This window comes from Ptiloglossa arizonensis, chromosome 1 (genome assembly GCF_051014685.1).
Source record: "Ptiloglossa arizonensis isolate GNS036 chromosome 1, iyPtiAriz1_principal, whole genome shotgun sequence".
NCBI lineage: Eukaryota > Metazoa > Arthropoda > Insecta > Hymenoptera > Colletidae > Ptiloglossa > Ptiloglossa arizonensis.
This window is the reverse complement of record NC_135048.1, coordinates 1,024,786-1,052,163: the sequence shown is the minus strand read 5'-3', so window position 1 is coordinate 1,052,163 and position 27,378 is coordinate 1,024,786. Positions and strand designations below refer to the sequence as shown.

Sequence of the window (27,378 nt, the reverse complement as noted above, 5' to 3'; positions counted from 1 at the left end):
ATGCTTCGTTTCTATCGTTTGCCTGATTCGTCTCGTGGCTATTCGACTAACGAGTACCGTTTCGGGACATTCCTCGACCTTGTACACATTCCGACGCGTTCTTCGGGACCGATCGAATCGTAACCCGCGACTTGCGATTCGGATAAGTGATCGGGGCTGATCGTGGCCACTGGGAATAAAGAACAATCTTGCTTGTTTGTTTTGCTTTTTTTTTTTCTTTCGTTTACGTTGCTTGTGGTGGCTCGGTGATCGAAGACCGTCGAGGACAGAAGGGCCTAGCTAGATGGCAGTCAGTACACTGAACATGGCACCGTACTTCACTGGATATCCTTTCCAAGGTAAGCCTTTCTTGTTTTTACACGGTGGCTAGTCGAGAACTGCAGAAAGTGTACAATCGGTGACATTTAACAAGATTTACCAACCAGTCAAAATCACTGCTTTCAACTGCTTTTACAAAGAAATTTTCTTTAAATTCTATAGCATAGTTTCAAAAGACTATAGCTATGACTTTTTCTATCTTATACATACGATCAATTCCACAAGTTCTTCTCTTTCCTCGATCATTGATTTTCCTGAGGCACGTACGGGGAACACCTTAATATACCGGAATCTATCGGTAATTCTAATGTTAATATTGAATTTACCAATTGGTTAAATCAATTGGTTCTAACTGCTTCCATAATGAATGTTTCTTTAAATTTCATAGCACGTTTTCTGAAGACGTTAGGACTTTTTCTATTCTACGCGTGTGATCCATTTCATAAATTCCTCTTTTTCCTCATCGATTGACTCTTTTGAGTTAAATATCAGATATATTTTAATATTCCGAAATCTGTCGGTAATTTTGGTGTTAAGTCACTGAGATCTCGAGCGCCAAGAAGCGCAATCGCTATTACTCTTTGTATATCGAAAATTGTTAGAGTAACACGGCCAAAGTGCCGTTTTACGTAGGGCTTAGGATCGCGTTGTTTAAAGTTAAATGTTAGCTTATCATAAGTATATATATATATATATATATATATATATATATATATATATATATATATATAAAACAATTACACAATACTCCTGTTTTAACTTGTAAAATGTGAATAAAGAAAAGTTTGCAGCTTCTTATGTTTACAGATGTGTAAAATTTCTCGTTTCGCCGCTCACGAATTTGGTAAACATGCCGTGCGAACGACGATACGTTTTAGATTTTAAACAGGTGTTGTTGTTAACAATATTTGAAAAATCAAAGCAATTCAACTTGGTGGATTATTTGATGTTTGATATGTTTGCGTTTGAAAGAATCCAACAGAGTTCTGAGACAAAATGGAGAGTGTTCGCGAAACCAATCCCAATCTAAATCTGTACTCGATTTCGAAATAACCTATTGAATAGGGTTTTAAAAATGTAAAGTAACTATAGTAGTGCGATATTGTAATATCAAAATAACAAATTTTCTGGAGACGAGCAACGAATATTGTGTCAATATTGAATGAAAATTTCGCGTGATGTATTAATTTAAACAACTGTAAATGACATATTTCATTTGATATACATAAATACATTTAAAAGCCGTAAATATACATTGACGCGTGTTTTCATATTCTGCTTTACTGAATCTTTGAGTAAATTTTACGATGAAAATAGTATCGCGGTTTTGTTAAAAGTTTAAAATTTAACATTCATTCTAGAACATAAAGAAATACCTATATTTATTGGGTCAGACCGATAGTTGAATATTTAGTATCATTTGCTTGCGTAATTTTCCAAGAAATTCGTTACAACACATTTTTCGAACGTAGAATATAGTTCAATCGATGTATAAAGTAATAACTGCGTATATTTATTTATTTGATTACTTTCAAGTATTAAAGAAATCGATCAGTTTGATAAGAAATTGAAATAACAGAAACTGACAGATAATGATTTTCACATAACGTTGTGACATATGTATCCATATGTAAACCAAGATAAATAATTAATTTAGAGAAACCGGTACAAAAGTTATAGAAATTACATTATACAGCTGGATAAAAATTTACATATTAAAAGAAGAAAACTAGAATGTCAAAGTCATCTTCAATATCAATGTATCGTAATGTAGATTATGTTACGTTCTTCGTTTTCATTTTTCTTTAAACTGTACACGTGTTTTATTGCATTTAACAGAATTCGTCCCAATTGTAATACTAATAACAATAATAATTATTATTAAAAACTCGTGTATAACATTGTAAAATATGCAATGTATCGAGTCCCGAGTATGTGCAAATTTGCGAAGTTGTTAAACATAATACACACCATTTTATACACTTTGATTCATCGGTTTAGACTTTCACCTCGTGTTCATATTATTTGTTATCACATTAACGCTAATATCAATTTAATTCAACGCTATTAAATACACTTTATTACCATATATTTGAATTATAATTTTATACAAATTATTCTCAATGTTACACTTTATGAATGTTATAATTTTTGAATTCTTATTTTACCAGCCATAAACAGGTCATCTTATTTTTACAAAATCATTAAATTTTTTTAGATTCATTTATGAAACTAGTTTGCATTTCACAAGCTTTTTATTTGATAATTTACATTTACATTGTACGCAATACAAATTCTATATTCGATCATTTGGATTTAAAAATTGTTCTTCGTTCGTGGTTAATTGTTTTTATCAAATATTTGTTTAAAATCAATCAACAGTTGAATATATTCTCCCTTATGATAAACAAATAAATGGAAATGGAGTTGAAATTGTGGAGCGAGAATGGAACATCGCGTAATTATCGTAATGCGATTCTACAATATTTTGTGAATATCTCTTATTTGAGAATTTCAATTTCAACATTTGTAGGATTACTTACTTGCCTTATTTGTGTATATTTCAGTAAATTTATATATGTCTAGCACGATATACAAAGTGGGGTGTGATTTGTAATATAGTCGAACAGGAAATGATTTTTTGCGAAGAAATAAACCGAAAGCGCAAGTTAAAAGTTTTCATATGAGGCTTCGTTTCGAAAACGATATAGATTGAACATTTTTGGGGTTCGTACACACTCTAAGAAATTACAAAAAAACATTGCTCTTACGTTTATCATTAGATTTATTCAGATATATTTCTGATCTTAAGTATTCATAGTAACATAGTGTGCTCGCTATCGATCCTATTATTTTGATATTCATCGAGTCGTTGACGCATTACCATTCAATTGAGATACTATCGAAATAGATTGACGAAACAAATGTGACACATATGAAATGATGGAAAAAGTAAATGTATAGACAGAGCTGTGGCAAGGTAGAGGCAGAAGAGACACGTGGCCCTACGGACCATATTACGGGAGCGCCAAAAGACACTCTCAGAAGAGAAACAAATTAAATTAATTATTTTGATACTTTATTGTCCGCATGATTTACGTAAAACATTTTTCCAACAACAATGCGAAACACTTGTGTATTTACTGTAACGTGAATGGCCGAGAGGCGTTGCATTCCATTATTGCCGTGGGCTTCAAAATATCCAGGTACGACCGAAATTGTGTGTAGAAAATGGAAAGGATACATTAACATCGGTTTCTACGTTTCAGAACTGCGATGTGAAAAATTTTTGGTAACAATTAGTAAAAGAAAAGTATCGCAAAAATTAGGTTTGAAGCGAACGAAGAGATTATAATAATCCAGACCCATAATTTCATTAATGTGTCAATTTTATTAATACAATATGCAAATCCGAACAGAAACAGTGCATTGGGTTGTACGAATTCAAACTTATCATAGGCAGAGCTTTGTATGAAAATGTTATAGTTAATCCTTTGAATTTAGTTTTCCACGAGAAATAATTTTCTGTTTGGTTATACATATCAGTAGTAATTCGCTTATATATATATATATTATATTAAATGCCTGTATAAATGATTCGCATGTAGAACTGGTATTAGTACATATTTTATGTAATTATTTTTGTTAAATAATTTAAAGCATTAAGTGGATTGGACGTCGAATGTGACGGAGTGTGGACTACGGTATCAGAAATAATGTTTTAAAACGGCCTATAGAGAAAATAGGCAATTTAGAAACGAAATAAGGATATAAATTTGTGAATCAGAAAATTTAAAACAATTTTGAGTAACGAGTAAGCTCTTTACACGACATTCATGCATTTAGTTAACAATAGTAATTAATCAGTACTCCTTGAATATTGAAAACAATTGTTTTCCTTATTTATGCATTATTTTTGTTCTTAAGTATCGCTTCAATGACTCACTGTTACTGTATGTCACTAAATCGATGAAAAAAATCATTTTAAGAAAAATTGGAAGCGTCGCATCTACAGTGTGGATTTTGTCATTGGTTATGCGTTTATGTTTTTAAACCGATAAAGAGTATTTTAATAAACAGGAATCAACTTTCGTTGTATCTTACAAGAAAGGAAAATTGCAATAAATTTGTAATTAAAACGTTTGTATCCACCGATAATTTCAGTGAATGTACGACATCGTGTGATGGACTTAAGAATTTATTCAAGAAATACGAAGAACTTTGAAAGATTTCTGAAACACCTTTACATTCGCAATAAAAAATACTTTAAAGAGCTCCACGTTTCTATAGCAAAGACCGTGGCTTGAACAATAATTATACCTAGAATCAATTTGTAATTGTACAATCAAGATGCATGTGACGATATGATCAGCAGCTAAGAAATTTAACAAGTATATGTAAGAGCTCTCAACTCTAAGTTTTAATAATACAGCTCTAAGTTATAATAATGGGAAAACACAATTTCTCTAGACAGCATCAACATTTTTTTCGGAATTGAGAACTTTCAGCAAACAAAGGATCGATAGTTTATATTTATATGGTTAATGATGACAAGTTTGCAATATTATCAGCTTCAAAAAGTGTATCTATAGACGTTCGTGATTTCTCTTTTTCTCAACATCCGAGAAGAATGTTTGATACGTGAAAAAATCCAGACAAAAATAATCAATTGAAGCATATTGATAAAATCAAATAAGACCGAAAGACAATAAGATTGTCGGTACGTGAGAGCAAAATCCGTTCACCGGCATTGTATTTGCACGCAATAACGAACAATGTTTGACAAAAGCGCTCATCGAAAGAATAAAATTGTTACGAATGATTCATGTTTTACTTTACAATTAAAACTGTCCGCTATTTACCTCTGTAATGAGAAATACAATCATAATAGATACATTGGTTCGAAAGTCCTTCCGCTAAAGATTAATGTTCGTTATCATAGGATAAGTTCGTCTTTTTTGACATTGAAACGATAAAACTCAATATTATTTATTACCAAGTTGTAACTAAATAAATTTGTAGATCGTATCTATCATTATTACGTGCGCTCATACATTAATGGAACATCGTACTACACTAGTATCGGACGAAATTTATTATTTTTATACACAGAAGCTGGAATTTCGCGTTCCAACTTACTGTAGCCATAAACACCGGGATGTAATTGAGTTTACGATGGTCGTGTACCCGGATGAGTATACTTCACTTATATTTAAGCTTCGTACTTTGGAAGTAAAAGTAATCTTTTCATGTTAAAGGATATCTTGCAGACTGATCTATATAAAAACAATCCAAAGCCGGTTTTCCTAGGTGATCACTATTTTTGGGATCCCATAAATGAAGTTTTCAGACGAAGGTATATGCATTGGATGAACGGTGAAAGAAATTAACATAATGGGTAAATCAGTCCCAATTTGTAAACAAAATTCGGTACATTTTTGAAGTGATCGACGAATACATAAAATCGCTTGTATTTCAACTAGTCGTCACACCTGAACTTAAGTGATTTATAAGTGATAAACTTATTCTTTGAATATGAGTAGGTAACTCAAACGTACCTACTTAAGTAGAAAATTATAAATTTTTCCCTGAACAAAGTATTAGTAATTTGTGCGATGTATATTCTTTAGCGACAGGCTCAGATTCGAGGGTGTGTTTCGAAAAAAAGAAACAGTACTTTGAAGTAGACTCGAGTCTTTTAAATCTTAAAAAACTACTTGTAAGAAGATTCGAACATTGGTTGATTAGATTCGAAATTTTACGAGTAGTCTCCTGAAACTCTTCGTTCTTTTAAAATCATTTTTCTTGGCTATTATTGTAAGTTTTATACATAATTTAATTATTATACATTAAAATTGTACATTATCACGTTTTTAACGAAATCTGCGACATATCTGTTACATAGGTATAACTTATTCTCACGTATGTTACACAACACATTACAATTTGGTGAAATAAACATACATATTTGTTTTCTAAATATTTTAAACTTGTTAAATATAGAATAAAGTTTATAAGAATCTTGTTTATCGTCTATGATTCTGTATAAGTTTCTTAAAATTGTCAAACGATAATGCCATCACGACTCTCATGATTCGATTAGTATCTACTTGTTACAGAATCGATTTGTTCTAATATTGAAGTACTTACAAGTAGATTTTCAAAACTTACCAGTAGGTATTTGTTCCAAGATTCGGAACCAGATTGCCAATGTCGAATATTTTACAAATACGAAGTATAATCTCAAAATAGAGAAATCCCAAATATGATTTATAAATAAGGTATTGAATTTGGTTACGTTACTAATACTTTTAGAACATATCAACTTGAACAAGCTTCTGAATATTATGTTGATCGCGTAAATAAAAATGGTAATTTTAAACTTTGAGTTGTAACAACATCTTAGTTTGTTAATTATAAGTATTACGGAATTGAAATTGAACCTTTTGACAGTATATTAATCAAAATTCGGATAGATTCATGTTCTTCGAACATTGGTAAATATTTCAACCCTAAGTTACCAGAAATTTGTTTGCTGATTTCCTTGCAATGATTATTTCGCATGTGAATTACAATTCGGGGAAGACAACGATGAAATTCATTAATTAATTCAATTCTATCGACTACGAGTTTATAATTTCTTATAACTTTACCATTACATAATGGTTAAATAATTATGCATTTCGAATTCCTTCGAATCTCTACGTACAGATTTTGTAAACACTATTTGTATACACTATTGGCGAAGTCGGAAATTAGCTATTTTCTGGCATTGTTCTATAGTGTTAGGTCAACAATAAATAACCTTCTCCGTGATGTGACATAAAATAACAAATAATAATGATAAAGTTCCAATAACAGTCGCATCGGGAGAAATGCCATAAACGCATTACACCGATCGTAATGAAGTTAGACTCGAAACAAATGTATCTATACAAAATTATGCAAAATATAGTGATCGAAACATGTGGAATGTGTAAAATTATTTGTTGTTACAAATGAAATTTACAATTTCTTGTGTATACGTTGCATTCAAAAAACCATGACTAAATGTGACTCGTACGAATTTAACGCGACAAACTAAATGTAAATCTTTGCGAGGGCATTTTGGAGCATAAACATTGAACAGGCTTGAACTGTTTTGGAGTAGATTGCAGAAAGTAATCGCATGACTAAAATTATTTTCATTCAGCGAATTGTTACATATTTAATATCGGGATATCTTGTAAGTTTTTCATATGTAACTATGTGAACTTTCAGCCAGTTTGAATCATGTCACGTACGTACATCGCTACTTTGTATTCACACTTCTGGTAGTCGTTAATGGCAATTTTACGATGGTAATGTTTTTTACACAAAAACGAAGGCAAGGAATATTCATATTAGGCATACTTTATTTCACGAATTTGGTTACAGCTGCGTAAGCTGAGACGGATAACGATAAAATTAATGATTGCAATTGTTCCAAAATTGAGAAAATATTTCGAAGATAAAAACCTTGATCGACCCAGACTTATTACAATTGGCGAGTTCTTGCAAACAAACTGATCAATTTGTAGATGATCAATCTCTTTTGCGTATCCATACATATTTTCTTCGAATACAATTTTATGCAAGGAAAAGTATAAAAATAAAGCTTGCATTTCTGACGAAGCAACACTGAAAGATATAATCAAACATGCAAGAGAATAACAATAATAATAATTTCGATGATGTTGTACAGTGTTACGTGTTATTTTTGTTTCGGTACAACTTATACCAAGTGCCTTATTATACGTATATCCTATGCAAAAAGTATTTTGTACAACGAACTTGTTACTCGAGCGGTAAAATATTTTAAACTTTTCAAATATTTATTTCACGCACCGACGTCAAACTTACAACCTCCCGAAGTTCTTAAAAACAGCAAGAGGAACTTTTGCAGCCAACGTTAATGGTTTTACGATGCGCTTTGAGTGAATTATTGTTCCCTACCTGTTAAACGTCTCGCTTGCGCCTACTTCTCGGATGACCTTCTTCGAAGGCGTTTCGTCTTTGCGTTACGCAAACCGTCGAATTCAACTCTACAAGAGGGAATTAATTCGAGAAGATTTTCAACGAATGTACGAATGAGAAACGAATTCAAACATCGAAACATTCAAGTACTCATTCTTAGTATTTTAATTCACAGTTGCAAATATATTTTTAACACTTTATACGACGAAAACATTAGAGACATTATACCCTTTTATTTTATCGATAAAAGTACGCCACAGTTACATCGTATGACGTATTGATGCAAGTAAGATTCTTTTAATTATGCAATTTATTTATTAATTAGTAATTTAGTAAATCCTTGAATAGTATGATAAAATAATGTAAGTAGTCTGGCGTTTTACAAGGTCGCTTATATGGAATGCCTTTTTTCAAATAAAAATTAGTGGTATGTAATTTTTTCGTACATTTTATTCAAATACATAACTGTTGTATGCTTCTATCGCACGAATCCCAAAGAATAACTATTTCCATTGTTACAGTTTGATACAAATCAGAATTCGTAGAAATTAAAAGCTCTTCGAAACTCATCTTACATACTTATTTTCTGTTCCACAGGGTGTCCCAATCATCATCGGTCGATTTGAATTTCGCGCTATTTTTAAAACGTTAAACCGATTAACCTGAAACTTGACATACATAATCTAGACAGATGGGGAATTAACCGTGGAAAAGTACACGGTGAAAGAATGCGTGTAAGTTATTCAAGCGATATTACGAAATGTTCATGGCGTTTTTTCGACAAAATTATCTTCAGTGATGAAACGCATTTTCACCTCGGTGGCCACGTGAATAAATAAAATTGTCGTATATGGGGCTCGAAAAATCCACGACAGGTTGAACAATTGCCAATGTATCCAAAGCGAGTTACTGTTTGGTACGGTTTTTGGTCAAAAGGCGTGATTGGGCCATTTTTTTTTTGAAAATGATGATATCGAAGTGGTTACAATGAATGGGAAACGATATCGCGACACGTTGACCGGCTATTTCTGGCGTCAATTGGAAGGTCTTGACTTGGCCGATATTTGGTTTCAGCAAAATGGTGTTCCTTGCCACACAGCGAATGAAACAATGGTACTTTTGCAAACAAAATTTCCGCAACGGGTAGTTTCTCGAAGAGGTGATGTCAATTGGCCACCAAGATCACGCGATTTGACACCTTTGGATTTTTTTCTTTGGGGTCGCGTCAAAGGTAAGATTTATGTCGACAATCCAGAGACAATTGCAGAGCTGAAAGACATCGTCATTTGTAAAATTGAGCACGAGTTTACGTGAAAACGCCATGAAAAATTTTGAGGAAAGATTAGCGGTCTGTAAAAACGGTCGAGGCAGCCATTCGGAAGGTATCTTATTCCATTATTAACTCCTAAGATTGTATTTTTAAATCAAAAAAAAATATCAAGATTACTTAAATCGTTTAAATTTTATTCAAAAGATAAATCGACCGGTGACGATTGGGACACCCTCTATTCTGTAAAACGACATAATTGTTCTTAAAGACATGAAATTCTGTTGATGAAAGGTCAGGCGAATAAAACAATTATTCTGTACAATGTTACGTTAGAAATCAGTTTTCTATCGTTATCCTTCCTACGCAGGATGGCGTCCTTGGCGGTACAAGCTTTTAATCGTCGCTCAGCTTCTACAGAACTTAAACGATAAACGGTCGTAGAATGACCAACGTTCATAGTTTACAGTTTCCTCGGAGTTTTCTGTTTGCCAGATTTTGTAAACCAACTACTTCTCGCATTAACGCGCATAACCTTTCTGAAAGACGGTATTCATTTTTTCAACTTTGAATTCACGAAGGAATATCACTTGGACATTTTGATCTATCATGATGCAAAATAGTAGACGTTTCATAACAAGCTCTTCTCGAAAGTTAATACGAACAGATTGTAAAGCACAATGCGACAATAGAAACGATAGCTCTACAAATAGTTTTTGCGATGGAAAAGATGATATCCTCGAAATTATTTAGAGATCTTAATTATTAATACGTGTATACTTTATCGTCGATTGGGAAATATGTTCGTAGTATTTTTATGCGATATACATAGATTGTGATGTAATTATGTTACTGTTCCAATATTACGCTTCATTTTAAAATCACACAATAACAATAGAACTGAGCGAATTATAATTTTTATTTAGGTCTCGGAGAAGAGAAATGTTAAAACTCATTTGGTTGCTAACGTTGTATTATACAACGTACCTTAACGAAGCGTTGACCAATGTATTGTAAATTGGGCTACTATAAAACAAGTAAGAAATATCGTCGTCGTTGATTAATTAGAATCGATTTCAACGGTTAATAAAGGAAGAAAGATTTTTCAAAACAGTCATCATGCGCAGTAATGCTATTTATTTACAATCGGTTGATCGCATCGTTTACAGGTCTGTATCGTCGCAAGAAGAAAATATTGTTGAATAGTATCGGTACTTTCTTTTCGTTTTTAACCATACAAATCAATTTTGATCTCTGAAAACCGTTGATGTTTCTGGATCGCTTTACAATAACTCGCTGTACATATGTATATATAAAACAGAACTTATAGCACGACTATATAAGTATACGATATTAATAATGATATGTATCAATTCTACAGTATCGCGTTCTGCGGGATACCAGATCGAAAGCATCGAACTAATTTATCGTCGATACAACAAGAGAATTTTATTGACATTTTATTTCTTGTTGACCATTTCACGTTACACAGGTACGTTACGCTCACACTTTGTGAATCACTTCCGTTACAATCCCGCGATAAATAATAATTATCGTTGAATCGATTTAAACTCTAAAATCTGTTAGAATATAACAATTAAATCAAAATACGAAACAAATCTTGGATATGAAAACATCGCTGTATTTATGAAAGACAAAACGTCGTGTGTAAAATTCTTGCTAAAAGAATTTATAGGTCAAGCGTATTACCAAGATAAACGAACAAATTAAAAGAACAATGCGTTTATATGGTGTCCATAAATATGTAGTATATCTATTTCTAAAATACAGAAAGAATGCATTAAACTTTTGTTCAGAGAATGTTATCGAATATATAAACTTTTCTATATTTATCTAAAATAGGAAAACAATATGGTTAATTCTGTGCAGATAATCGTTTCTAAATCTAATATTCTCATCGAGGAGGAACCAAGTTAACTCAACAATGAAGGGCAGAGACAATTACTGTTTAAACAGTTACAGCAGATGCATAGTTACGAGCATAGTTAAAATATAATATATTACGTTGTTAAGAAGTGTTTACTCCGATTCCACTTTACTAAACAAAGTTATTTGGAAATCCCTTACTCGCCGTGCCCTTTAATAAACTACGTACGACAGAACGTAAGCAGAAATTAATTTATGCGTATAAATATGATACTAGCTCATGCGTCCCAATATATCTAGCGTTTGAAAAGTACGTAGGCTCACATAGAAAACAAATATTTACTTTTTTTGTTTATCTTATTCTTCCATATAACACTTCTTAGAACTGTCCGCAATGTCGTTATGGCTGTTTATAATCCGCTGCATCCACCGTTTCTTTTCTCGATGAAAATTGATGGCTAGTCAAAAAATTATTCAGTTTAAGGAATGATGTTCGTAGTCATCAATAATCAATTGGGATTATCAATCTTATCGATAAAATGTCAATTTCATCGGCCCAAATATTTTGGCCGTCATAGATATCAATGTGTATTGTTGTTATAAAGAAACACTTTTTCTCTTGATCGGTCGGGTTTTATTTTGATCGGTTATTTTACAATTTTTACTTATTCTTACAAGACCTAAATTTTTCAAACTTCTGCAAGCACTAAATTGGACATACTTTGCAAACATGCTTTAAGACGAATTGATATAAACAAACGTGAATATTGAATAAAATCAAATAAATATCAGTAATCCAGTGCTTAGTTGCAAACAAATTACATCACTCGTTGCGGTTGTCCCATCTTCTATTTTCAACATCGTTAAAAGTCGTTATACGCTATACTATATACATATGTATATTCTCGAACACGGAGTACCGGTTTACTTTTATATCGACATTCAAACTCGAATACCAGTTCATTCTCTAAATCGACGTTTAACCTCCGTGTCTCCCCCAAATGTTGTACCTTTGCATCTAGTTTGAATTCCGGTTCGTTGCGAAGAAGAAAATGATTTCGTTCGGTTCGCAGCGTAAACGTATAGACGAGATATTGTTATCGAAAATCACTCCTTACCGGAAGAAACAAATCTACAATAGATTTACAAGTCTCGGCTTGCTCCTAAAATATTTGGATTTGATAAAGGAATCGATATTTTATTTACTCGTACAGTGGCTACATATACGAACTCCTCGAGTGGAGATTACGAATCTCGTTCGACTGAGTTCTCTGTGTTAAATTCTACTTTGACGGGTTACTCCCGCCGCAATATTTAAAGCGTGTAGTTACTATATTGGGGAATAGTATCCGGTAATTCGTACAAACAAAGTATTTAAAGAAAATTATAGAGTAATTCTACAACCCGTTTCTCGTTTTAAACGACGTTTTCGTATCATTTACCAAGGCCAAGAGCGACTATACAAATATTTGTGGCCCCGAAGAATGGAGCAACTGCACGCGTTCGGTGACATAAATTCGTAACTGGTCTTCGAACGTTTATCGAGATTTTTCTTTCATCGATCGCTTACAGAAAAGGTGAAGGCTTGCTACTATCTCCGATAATCGACGTTTTACCGCGATACGTTTAAAGTCCTTTCTCGAAGAATGCATCCGAGAATAAGAGAAGTTCGGTTCCGTGGCGAGACAGGGGTCTCGTGGGCGTCGGTACGTGAAAGAGTTGAAGTACGTAGCCGGAGCCGTGGGTACCTAATGTCTGATATCGGATAGGCCCCGAGCGACGGCACGTTGATTGAAGCCTTCGCAACTCGGAACTCACACCGAACGTTAAATACATGCATCCCCTTTCGCCCATACGGATATTCCAGCTCAGGTACGCGCACGGCTCTTCCTCTCTCGGTTCTCTCGTCCTTCCCCTTGGCTTTTCATCGAGCCGCCTGCGCGGGATCGATCGGGACACGTACGGTTCCATCGACCCGATTGTTTGCGCAATTCCTCATTTATCATGCAGTTACGAAGACCATTCGGAACGAACAGAATTGGTGATTGATTCTCGATTGCACGATCTTGCTAGTTAACGAGCGGTTTGTTTTAGCGAGGCCGCATTTAAAAATCGAACCGTTGCGGAACGTAAAGAGTTATGTGCCGAATAGTACATTTTTCAGGGTCAAGGGAAAATTCAGCCGATTTCTAATCACTTGCAAATTTCAGTTTATTTTTATTCCAATATACGACCAAGGTTCGATTAATTGAAACGCATAATGGAATTTTCTGTTCCTTGTATTAATTTGGCCGAAATTCTGTAAAAATTTGTCGATGTTTAGTTTGTAGAAAAAACTCTATCTACGATTCACGTAAGTTTGCAAAAACTATACGTGTCGATCGTTTAAATTTGCAAACCCTGTAAGTGCAAATCCAAATTGTGTTTGGAACTTTTTTTCGTATTTCTTAGATTTTTACGATAGGAATTAAAACGAATGGAAAAATAAACAACCAACGTGTAACCTAAAATCATGGGCGGAAGTAAGTAACAGGTAACAGTAACAGTAAACGAACAAAGAAACAAAGATGAACGATTAATACCTTAACTGGTACGTGCGATATGTTTTACAAAAGCAATGTGCGATATACCAGCAGTGCCATTATTTTACGCTCTCATAAATTATTACAAAAACGAAATTGGACTCGGATTACGTACGATGATGTTATCATCGACACCCAGAACATTACTTTATCAAAAAGTAAAGTTTTTCATTTTGGCACTCGCGTTACTTTCTACAAGAATACGCTGATTGTTACGTGGCCTGGGCGACTGTTGCCAAAATTTATAGAACAAGGACAATGCGTTATGCCATATTTGTGTCTACTAAAATAAATTTAGCACAAGTCGTGCGTTACTGGCCAACGTTTGGTTCCTTTGTGCAGATCAAGGTTTTAGATTTCTATGAAAATTTAAGTTCCAAATATTCTCATGGAGTTACGTTTCGCGAAAATTCGCTTCTTCCAGGGAAATGAGAGTTTACAAGATCTTTGCGTTAAAAATAAATTTGATAAGCATCGACATTATGAAAGATGTATCGCTCCAAAGTTGTTAAGAATTCTTAACGAGACACTTAAAGGGACAATACCGTTTTCGAGTCGCTTATTTAAATTTTCATAATTTTGTACACATTTCCTAATGACCCGGCTGGATAATATCAGTCTGCTTCTCAGGAAATGACGTGACCTAAGTTTAACAATATTTAACGAATCATAGGTCTACAATGTAACGAAAAAGAATTAATGTCACAGAAACGGTTTTCGTCGCGCAGGACGATTGGATCGGATCTTGTTGGCGTTACACAAAGGAGAAACAGCCAATTATCATTTGTATTGACATGCTTGCTAGCCCCTGGATAAGTATAATTTACCACTGGTAAATTGACAGTCGGAAGGAATGTGGGTATTTGGTATTGTACCGATTGGTCGTAAGAAAGTAAGTTGGTCTATTCGATTCGAACGCAAACGTAAGATCGGATCACGTATTTCCGCTATTGGCTGAATTGGTCGCGTCTACTGATCCAGATTTTGTGATAGCGTGTGGATAGGTGGAGCGAGCGCTTACTCCTCCTGTGGCGTCCCGGTTGTCAACTTACCAACGGTGAACTGTACGTGTTTCTCCGCGCATGGTAGGAGGAAGCTTGAACTTGGCCAAATAGAACAGAGTTCGATAAAAAGTAACCGGAATATTGTCAGATTTCAATCACATCGCAACATTACAATCTCTGATTGGCACATTCGAATACTTTTGGATTTGCAAGCCTACAAACGGTACATTCGAATACTTACGAATTTATAAGCCCGCGAACGTCACGGACTTTCTTCACATCAAATGGACTTTTTTATCGGGTAAACATATACAGAGTGTTCGTTTTGAAAACAGTGACCAATTCTTACAATCGTTCGGACTCATTGTATAGAAAAATTGTTACACAACGATCCTATTGATCGTTGAATGTACATAGATCAAGGCAGGATAAATTTAATTTTTTGCAAACGTAATATATTTTGTTCCGTCATCGATGTGACATTTCTCAGTATTACTTTCTATGATACTTTAAACTTTTTAACGATATCGAAAAATTCTTAATAACGTATTACGAGGAAACAAATCGGTACAATTTGTTTCAGATAAAGCACAGATAAAGCACATAAAAATAAAAATGTAACCAATTGAAATTCGAGCAAGAGAACTACGAAAGCGTGTAAGTGATACTCTTTGTATTGAATATATCATATTTTCATATTTATTTCAAACTAAATATCATTACCATTACTCTTGAAAGCGTTGCCTCGAGGATAAAATTTAATCATGCGAGTTACGTCGAACGAATTCAAATCGGGGAAGCCCCTATCGCGTCATATCGGTACGATCATGGATATTAGCGTGATCGCCCACAATCAATTATCTGTTATCAATAATTCATGTTGAAAATTATTTTCTCAATCATTCCAAGCACCTTAACCCCCTTTTATTTCTGCTACAGGGTGGTCCTCTCTTTTCGAACGTGTAGTTATTTTATTCCTTTTCCTGGATGAATTACTGTCACTGATTTTACATAGAATGATCATTTTCAAAAGTTCGGGAATAAAATATCAAGGACTATTTTAGCGGTATAGAGTCTAATAAAGAAAAAGCAAAACGGTGTAAACGAGTATATAATTAAACGTAATTATATACTCGTATCAAACTGAATTGCGTTATTCTGGTTTCGAACATTTTACTCTAGATTTTGAATATTTTATTTCTTTTTATCTACGTATTGTCTCGACAAAAGCATTTGTTGTTTCTTATAAATCTCTTTCATTAACTTCGACCAAATCTTATTTTACGTGTTCGAAACACTAATCTAAAAATATTTCCAAAACGTTTTACTCGTAAATCGTATGTTTAAAAATGTCGCGAAGTAGCGAATAACACATACTCGACAATATCGTAAAAACTTTTTAAAATTCTGATATACAAGAGTTATTATTTTAAATTATATGTAAATTATATACATGTATCTACGTTTTATCTGTATCTAAATTACACGAACCCCAATATTATCGACCAAGTAATATTTTATCATTTTACAGAAACAAACGCAGGGCAAACTTAAAGAAATCAATTTCACGAATAAAACCAACTGAAAGGAAAATTTCACACAGATTTTGCAATAATCTCGTGATCTAAGTATTTAATAATTGTGCTTCATTTGGAATATTCAAGAAAGGATTGCTAATTACATTTTTACATCTAAGAGACGGGTGTTGCGTCACGTACATTCACTTTTGTTAATATCGGTAGATTTGATAAACTTCTTCTCGTTGAACTTTTTATAAACGAATAGTTAGAGAAAGGAGATCGTAAATTAAAACGTTAAAGTACTTTTGCAGTGTATAACGCGATAGAAAGTAAGCGAATTAAACAAATTGAAATAAATTAACAAAATAGCTAATTGTTACGTAGGAGGTATCCGTGTTAGCAGATACGAACGACTCTTTGTGTTCTCGTTATTAGGAAATAAAATGTAACGTGTTGTTGTTGTTGCTAACTAATCTGTTGGAAGAATATTGTGTCTGCACGAATTAACAGACGCGGATGAAATTGCAAGGTATAATTTAATAGCGAATGAAATATTTAATATGTAAATATAAATTTTAGCAAACGATAAATACGAGGTTCTTTGTGTCTTTGTTAATCTTTTACTAAAAATAAATATAGAATATTTTACAAACGGCATAAGAACGTAGAAAGTGATACGAGAAATAGACAAGACCAGTTTTCGGTACGATATTTAAATTATTTGTGTTCCTAAATGAGAAATATAGGAATAATAAATTCACATTTAATTGCGAATATTAACACGTTGACTGGTATGGTGGTCACTGGTAACCGACGCTTCAAATTTACAGTATTCTTTAAAAGCCTACAACGTACGGACCCTAATTACTCGTAAACTTATAAATAACGTCGCTGTTTTTAGGAATTAGCTGTCAAGTAATTACATTATTGAACTGCCAAATATTTCCATTTTTCGCACTATAATTTAAAAATACGAGAAGCTTTGTTTCCTCGGTGTTTTCAAGTAACGACGAGTACCGATTTTCGTATAAGTATGGCATAAATAATGTCGATTGGTTGTAACGCGTAAAGTAATTCGCAAGGACACTCTAATGGGCCTTCGTAGTCAACGTTTACTACGAAGAGGAAGAAAAACAGAGCTAAAATTCCTGTTCTCACGGTTATGTGACGAACATTCGGATCCTTGACTTGAGCGACAATCATCGTCAAAGTCCATAAAACTGCGTTCAGCGCAAGTAATGAATAATGTCCCGAAAAATGCATGCATACGCTCCGTAGAGCTTTGAAACTCGTGGTCAGCGTAATAAATGAGAATTTTACATTCTATTCGTTCCTATCGCGCGCGCTTATGATTCTTTCGCATTACATTATCGGAATACGCCCGTCACGATGTTGTTGGCGAATAACTAAGCAAATACCGGCCATAGTTCCTTTCGTATTCGTTTAATAAAGTCGTACGTGTACGTATAATTACAGCTTGAACTTTGTAGTTACAAATTCACAAGATGGCGAACTTTCGGTGTCGCTCTACGTAGAAAATATTTGTTTCAGAAATGTCCGTGTGCGTACTTTTCATATACGAAGAATGTAATTGAAATAAAAAAGAAAGAAAGAATTATTTACGTATATTGTCGTAGAAATCTGCTATAATTGTAGGTATATAAACAGTAGATGTAATTTTCGTACTTACGTGCGATTTTCAGAATATACGAATTTTGGGCATAATGTTCACGGAACAAAGAGAATTACGTTTTTTTTCTTTTGTATTCAATTCGTTCTCGTACGTCTCATACAGTTGCACTTTGGCTGTATAAAGTGTCGTTCCATTCTAAATGAAAATATCTACACTCTAAACCTGCTACAATGTACACGGTTTCCGTATAGCACGGTTTAATAAACTTGGACAATCCTCGTCCAGCATGTACAAAATGTTTCGTATTGGTTCTAGGATTGCGCTTTACCCGGGACGAACGAACCGTGTTATACGAGGGCCGAGTGTATCTAGTCTAGAAAAATTTCACCCAACACGATGAATGCGCGACCTCGTCGGTTTCCGATTTCGATCGCACCGAAAGAACATCTTCGAAATTACTTTCTCCGGTCAGAAATTGAACAAAGTTCTCCACGACTTGAGCTTGAAATCAGTTTTTCGTGAGATCTTGCAAGGCACTAACGCGACATCAATTAAGCCCCACGACGTGTATTTTTCAATCGCTGCGTGGTCCCTGGTCGGCCAACGAAACCATTAAAAGATCCGAGCGCGAGGACGAGGACGAGGACGAGGACGAGGACGAGGACGGGCCACCGACCACGGATTAATCCGTTTGTTCGCGTTTCCAGCGTTTCGTAATGGAGCACGGGGGTCGGTTACGTAGAATTTCACGTATTGTCGCGCAAGAAGTCGAGTCCTGACGAAGAACGGGCCACCCTGTGACTATATAGGTCCTTTCGCTTCGAACCCGTTTGGGGCCCGTGCGACTCTCCTCGCACCCACTGGGAGTGCAAGAGAGAGAGAGAGGAAGAGTGATCGAGTCGGCGGCGGCGGCGGTCGGCGCCTTTTGATCTTGCCTGTAATCCCGTCGGGCCCCGCGGCCTGACTGACGTCATGAAAGGTGTCCGAGGGCCTCGCGTACGCGACGAACCCACGTGAGTGTGCGATGCGTGTTTGTGGATATGTCTTTACGGGCCATTGGGATTCCAGGGGGTAGGGGGATGTAAATCTTGTGGATTTGATGAATGACGAAACGGGACTACTTTGGCAGCACCGGGGAACCGGGCAGAGGAGCGGTCCGGGGTTGTCCGTTTTTGAATTATACCGTGGTAATTAGCAGAAGTTTTCATAGCAGGTGTTACGAGGGACTCGTGTAACGACAGGCCCATTACTTCGTCGCGATGATTACCAATTTTTCGCGTAGCTGAATTTACATGTTCGAAACGGTTACTTTTTTCACTTTGTAATATCGGTTTCATTTTGTAGAGTACCCGATACGATATCTCGTGCCTCGAACCGCGTTTTTCTCGTATCGAGGAAACTCGAATACGTCGTTGCGCGAACGATCGCTATTTTCGAGCATCCACATTTATCGATTCGAATCGAGTTCAATGTATCTATGTACGTATATATACACGTGTATTGTATAGTTCGTCGAGCTTCGATCCGAATTACGAAATGTCATATTCCAGAAGACTCGCAACAGCTCTTGCCGGAGCACTACCTCCAGCCATGTGTCGGAAACAATGGTTCTTTATCGCATCCAATTACCTTTGTGCGTCGTAAAGTTTATATCACGGGTAATTCCTTTCGGGTGATTCCTTTTCAAATATACGGGGAATATACGAATTTACGGCTACCCTAAATAAAATTACGAAATCACAGAAATAAAGGTAATTCTTATCGAATGCACGATACCATCTTTATCGTTGCATAAATTCATTAATTGAGTATTATCGATTCAATAATCGTAATTAATTTACAGGCAGAATTTTCCCATGGAGTTTGAATGTTCTGCATCGATTCGTAAATTAAATTTAATAACGAAAAGTTAAAATTTCATAAGTAAACGTTCGTTGGAAAATTAAACTTCGAGTAACGACGGTATCGTCAAAGATGGGTAAAATTTTATTCGAACAAAAGATGGCTATGGTTCCATTTTTATTCGTTTACCGAGATATATGTATTTCGTTCTATAATTTAAATTCTCACCGAGCATTGGTTAAAAAGTTGTTTATTTTTTATTCGTGTTTTGTTTTGTACACGAAAGTATTCTCATTGGAAGAAGGACGAATAGCGATTCTTTCAATAAGATTTTCTGAAAGTTTAATGTTTCAAAAATATGTTCTTAAAATATTATATCAGAATTGGACAATGTGTCGTATTAAGAGACTTTTAAAATCAAAATAAAATTCTTAAACTACGTTGTAAATAATTTACTCCAACGCGGCCAAAGCTCAAAAGATTGTATTTCGAATTATTATATTTGTAAGATTGCTATAAATATCTGTCTACAGTGAACGACAAGGCGTTGGGTCGAATTAACTTTAAAAAAAGCTTCGCTAATTCGTTTGCGAGGATATCGGCGAGATATAATAAAAAATCATTTTTATTAGCGAATATCAAACGGAGGTAATTTTCTCGTTGATCTGAAGATGGAACAGGTAAATTCTTGAAATAAAAACGTTACTTTTCCCGGACTAATAACCATAAACTAACAGACATTTACACGAGGATTATTGTACTTCGTGTCTCGGTAAAAGGCAAACGACAAATTATATTTATGCGGTCCGATAAACTTTTAACTTGTCAGAAATATACTCTTAATACGGTGACAATTTGTTGTTATTTTAAATTAGGTACAGACCGCGATATTTTTAGATACCTTGTATAAATACAATTTGTTGTACATATTGAAATATACGTAGGTACATAATGTTACAGTTAAACGCCAATCCTAGATAATTATCGTATTGTGGTAGAATGTCGGACCGTCAGTATTTGTCATTCTATTTTAAAAACCTCAAGTCCAGTCGGCTTGGAAATTATTACCTACTTAGCTGTACTTTGAGTAAATTAACAAGGGACTACATTTTTTGCTGAACTTAAAACGAAATTACGATTTATATTGTTCAGAAATATTATATGTTCTTCCATCGTTATATACAACTATGTCTTTGTAATAATAGCAGTTACTAATAGGATATTATGATTTATTCTTATATCTGTCACAGAAATAATTTTACGCTTGCAATATATGTTTCGTGAATTTGCAATACCATTAAATAATAGAAAGAACAATGTTACGTAATATAATTTTTGTTATTCTTATCAATCGATCACCCCGTAATAAAATTATTAACGAGGATAATGTTCTTTAAAGTTTGATACAAGCTGTAAACTTACGAATGGTGACGTGTTCAATAGATAAATTTAAACAAGAAAAATTACTTATGAAGTATACTATCGCGGATGAAATTACAACTCGGTGATGGCAGACACTTGAAAGAAAAAGACAAGAATGCTTTCGCAATTTCGTAATATATTTTTACATTTTCAACGAGATTTCATTACATTATCTTACTGTAATTGTAACATTATCGTATATAATCGTCAATTCCAGAGAATCTTAAAATCTACAGAGATTAATTACTATATACGTAAATACGCATATGTTAATCCCTCTGGTGTAAAATATCTACTGAATTGTATTTACGATAAATTCGTCGTACAAAATGGGAGAATATAAACTAAAATTGGGATCCTTGTAATCCGCTAAGAAGGACGTGTAATAGTAATACAAGACCGACTTGGAAGGAACTCATCTTATCGGTGCAAATGTGCAAAAGCGTTTCGACTTCCGATTGGTGGAACACGATTCACGGGAGATGACTCCACGAGATGACCATTGATACGCGTAAGCTTTTTCGCGAGCGGTGTGTAACTTGTATCGTTTGGCGAAGAAAATCACATTAAAAGACTTTACGCGGGAAAAATTTGCCGTAGCGCACGCAACCGTGGATTTGCGCGTGCAAAGCAACGCACGCACAAATCGCGATTCTTATGCAAACTGTCTTTTATGTAAATACGAAATGATGGTCATTGTTCCAGGCGAGCGTGTCTCGAAGGAAGTTTGTTTTACGTGCTTGAGTTTTCAGGAGAAGAGATCCATTCGGTCGAGCCCCGTTACCAGGCCCCGCTGAGTTTTACTGCTCGACGCAAAACCGGTGCCGTAACTCGTGACACCTCCTTTTCGTAGTGCCAGAGTCTCTGTTTTACGCAAAGTTCCTCCTTCACGGAGTCGTAAGGTGGACATCATAAAAGGGTACGAGTCCAACTACCACTGAGACGCATCTCATTCCGCTTCTTTCCTTCTTCTGGAGTATCCTCCTTCTGGGCCTTTTTCAGAGTGCCGCTCCCTTCCTCGGGACCCTTTTTCCCTTAGATTTTGCTGCCGCTCGTGTGACGCCGTTTGTTCAACTTCGTGATTATAATTAAGTTAATTAAAACGGGGGACCAATTACCGGTAATTAGCGGCGTTTGAGCGGTAGATTGCGTGTTACCGAGCTTTCTGATCTTTACAGTCCTATCCTGAAAAATATTCCTCCGGCTGAACGCACGAGTTCGAAGCTCCTTTTGGAAGACTGTGCAATGCTTGGTGTAATATCGTCAGGGAAGTTGCGTCGTTTTTTGTAGAATTTCTTCAATTCTTTTTGGCATAAAATTTTCAAAGATGTACACTATCGCTCACAATTACTCGAACATAAACTTTACGGTTTACTTCTATTTTTAAGCGTTGACAAATTATCTTCGCTAATATCGGCACAGATAATTTTTCCTTCTGTTAGAGAATATTATATTAATTGTGCTACACGATAGTCATGTCTACAGAAAACCATTGTTACGGGATTATTACCCCTCGTTAAATCTGTGATTATTCTCGGGTCGCTATTGTTTAGAGTATTTTCCATTACATTATTCTCTTCAACTGCGTTTCTTTACAATCAATGCTCCGCTTTATCGTTCTGTATTCATAACCGTGTGAAAGATACCGAATTCTGTGATCCCGAGTTTGTGCAAATGACGAGACTCGTTGTTTGCCATAACAATCAACGTTTGTGTATAATAGCGGAAAGTTAAGAATACAAAATGCTTTCTCTCTCTCTCTCTCCCCCCTAATTATGAGTATTTTTAATATTCTTTCAACTCCTTTTTTGAATTTTAGTATTACATATGTGAAAATAAAAAGCTATCTTAGTTTTCCTTAAAATATTATTCATTCGAATTAATCTTTCCGAATATCTTTTATTTTCTTAAAAACCATAATTCAATGTGCATTTTCAACGTTGTTTAATTTTCGAAAATTTGCAAGTGCCCCGGATTCGTTACGACGCTTCAAATCTGTGAGATTTAAATTCTACTTTTAATCGTGTATAAACGTTCAATTCTCCATATTTCTTTAAACTTCGTTAAATTTAATCTCTTCGATACTATACGTTACTACAAAAGTACTTATTATTTACAGCCTTGAAAAAAACACCCTTGAATCGTGAGTCTGATAAGAAATTAATAAAAATTATAGGAACAATACCAATACGTTTATTCATTTCACAAATCGAATCATAATTATTGGAAAAAGTGATTACTTTATATTGCCTGATCAAAACACGTGTCTAATTCTACTAAATAATTTTATATTGTCTATAATCGATCGATATAACATGTTACGTTCTTAAGTTAAGAGAGAATTAATTAATCGACCAATTATAGACGACGGCAAAGCATATAATGTTTTAAATTAATAATACAATACGTACATACTTTAGGTACAGTTTCAAATGCATGGAAAATCGTTTTACACAAATACTGTATAAAACGAGAAAATTCGCACCATAATTACTTCGACATAATTCGCATCGTAAATTAAAATACAATTCATTTTCACGAGAAAACTAATTGCAAGTGAACGAATGTACATTTCGATCGAAGATATTCAAATATTTTTTGCTGCATTTCCATGGGTGTGTTTAGCAAAAAATGTAGCCTGGTTTTTTTTTTCCTTCCAGGACAAGGACGTGTAAATCAACTCGGTGGTGTGTTCATTAACGGGCGCCCTCTGCCGAATCACATTCGTCTAAAAATCGTAGAAATGGCAGCAGCCGGTGTCAGACCGTGCGTAATCTCGAGGCAGCTGAGAGTTTCGCATGGCTGCGTATCGAAAATCTTGAATCGATATCAAGAAACAGGGTCGATCAGGCCTGGCGTGATCGGTGGCAGTAAACCACGAGTCGCCACACCCGAGGTTGAAGCGAAAATCGAAGATATGAAGAAACAAAATCCCGGTATATTCAGCTGGGAAATTCGAGAGAAGCTGATAAAGGTCTGTTGATGTCGTTTATATAATAATAATCGTCCGTCATTCCCGATTTTCCGAACGAAAACAGTTCCTTTACTCGTTACATCCGTTGGTGCCTATAATGTCGAACGTTCCATTTGTTTAAGACATTTTTTTAAATACAATGAAACCTTCCATAGCCGAATACTCGGACGTTCGATTATTTATGTAAGTATAGTTGTCACAAAGATATAAGATCTCTAAATATCGGAACAAATTGTCAAGTCTCTTCGTTTTCGTTTGAATGAATAAAGTTTAATATCGGAAAAGTGTTCCATTATCCGAACATCTTATACTGTGTCTTTTTATCGGTTTATATATAATACTTCACCTATACCGGTTATAGGGTACGGGAGGTTCTATTGTATTGCTCGAGAAGTTGTCGCAACCGAGTTTCTTTATCCGTAACATTCGCTGGTGTCCGCAGCGTTGAAAATTTCAATTCGCTTACAAGATTTTGAAAATACTGTACCGCTGAGAAGTTGTCGCAAATTTATCCCACTATCATTTCCTGATACCGTGTTAATTGTGTCTCGCTTGCTCTCACAGTCGCACACTTTCACCACTGGTATACACAAAGGCGAGCGAGTCGGAGAGATAAAAGCGATCACGGCTGCATCAGGCCATCCCTTAAATATCGCGTTGCTCAAGATGCAAACAAACAGCTACGTACTTGTCAATGAGTAAGCAAGTATACGATTTTTTTCGTTTTCTATGATCGTTTACCGTTTCTCTCTGTTTTTTGACAAAATTCTTCCAACTTTCCCTTCAAGAGACGTTCGATCGCACCGTTGACATCGTATTTTGTCATCGACAAAGTTCTTTACCCAAATAATTTTGAAGAAGTCGCTATACATGAACATTGGACAAGACAATCTACAGTGGATCAAAAAAGTATTCGAACGATATATTATAAGGAAATTCCTCTAACCTACAAGTCTGATTTTAATGAAAATTTATGTTGGTGTAAAGTATACTAGGCCGCATACGACAATTTTTTTTGTCGACAAAAACTGTTCTCGAGACGATAAGGTCAACATAAATGCAAAATTCGTGAAAAGAATTAAAAAAAAAATATATTAAAACCTTTGATGCTTGATTTCACTATTTTAATGAAATTTATTGTGGATAATCAAATTTCTTTATAAATACACTGTTATGCTCTATATGTGCACAAACTTTCATTAAAATTGGTCTTACAGGTAAGAATAATATCCTTATAGTATGGCGTATACTTTTTCGAGCAACTGTAAACCGAAAATCATGTGTAATTTCTTAAATAAAGCATCTCGGAGATCCCTAATGATTTAATTAGCCGTGATGAACCTGTTTGTTTATTGTCCGATTACGGTGCTTGGATATGTATGGCATCGGCAACGAAGCTGTCAACATGTCTAGGTATTCTTAGTTTATCCGTGACACTGTAGAATCATCGTTATCAACAAACAGCGCTGCTTTTACCGTTTAACATTACTACATCCATTTTTCATTCCTAGTAACAATTTGGTTTACAGTGAAACTCCGTTTATACATACTTCGTTTACACGAAGTCAAATATTTGAGTTGTCATTTTTCCAAATTTCCTGTGACCAATTTGGGTGCGTCGTATCTGTTTTATAAAATAAATGAATTATTTCATCGAGCGCTACATAATTTTTGTACCCGCAAATATCTAAATTCTTTACATTTTTAGAATTATAATATTATTATATTTACGAGAGAATGTTTCTAGGAATCCGCTTGTATCAATACTAGATTCACTAACCAGTCAAAATGACTGGTTGCAACTGCTTTTATAAAGAAATTTACTTTAAATTCCGTAGAAAATTTTTAAAAGACGTCATGATTTTTTCTACTTTACACATATAATCAATTTCGTAAGTTCCTCCTTTTCCTCGATCGTCAATTTTTCTGAAAGATATATACGAAGAACACCTTAATATATTGAAATTTGTCGGTAGTTCTAGGGCTAATGTAATCTCCAATTATAAAAACGAAGTATATAAGTGGCGGGGAGAATTAGGTGAGCTCCTATTATATGAACGGTTTGGTTAATTCGATTTGTTTCCCAAGAGGTTCGTATAAACGGAGTTCTATTCTATTTCCCTGTCTATAAAATAGAACTGAGCGCGCTATCCTTTACCGATGACCGACTGCTGATTGTTCGTATTTGCAAGAATTTTGAACATTTCTCAAACAACAGTGGGTTGTACATACATAGGTATATTCACAGGTCTCTAGGGACGAGGCTCACTTTTGATGCTCTATTTCGCCGATCGAATTATTTTAAATCATCTTTCACGTTGTTTGATTTTAACACGAGACATCGAGTAGTAGATGTTGGCAATATTACAAATGATTAAAAATCAAGAAAGTAATGTTTACAAGAGTATTATAAACAGTCGACGAATCATTTAACGAGAATTTATCAATATCCAAAAAGAAACAAGCACTTTATGTAGAAATACGAGAATAACTAACATAAAATGCAGTCAACAATATTAAATTTAGTCGTTTGACGTACCATTTATTGTTTCTTACTCTTCTCGATGCAACGAAATCGAATACATCTCTTCATCGTTTTCATTTTAAATTCTCGAAGTAAGCAAAAATATTTATTTCAATCTGCACACAATATCTAACATAAGAGAAGTATGTATTTTCGTTAGTATATATAAAAAATAGATTATTGTACATTGTGACCAGCTATGTTGTTTCATTCCACGATCGATCTTCGAAAAACTGTATTTCTTGCGGGTAATACGTAAGTTACAGAATTTCGTTTAACCAAAATAAAATGTTTGTTTAAAATCGTTAACGAATCTATGTGTTGTTATTATTATGATACGATAAACAAAGATTCAATTGTTAGATATGTTAAGATTATTATATATTTTAGTTATTTCATTACATAACTTC

At 34.5% G+C, this 27,378-nt stretch overlaps 1 protein-coding gene across 1 annotated transcript in view; it reads left to right on the top strand.

The window, feature by feature from the left end:
- The first annotated feature begins 283 nt into the window (after positions 1–283).
- Positions 284–27,378, top strand: part of LOC143145779 (protein gooseberry) — a 50,599-nt gene continuing 23,504 nt past the window's right edge. Inside the window, exons 1-2 of the mRNA XM_076309495.1 lie at positions 284–338; positions 24,131–24,444. Coding sequence (XP_076165610.1) covers positions 284–338; positions 24,131–24,444 — 369 coding nt within the window. The remainder of the gene's footprint in view (positions 339–24,130; positions 24,445–27,378) is intronic.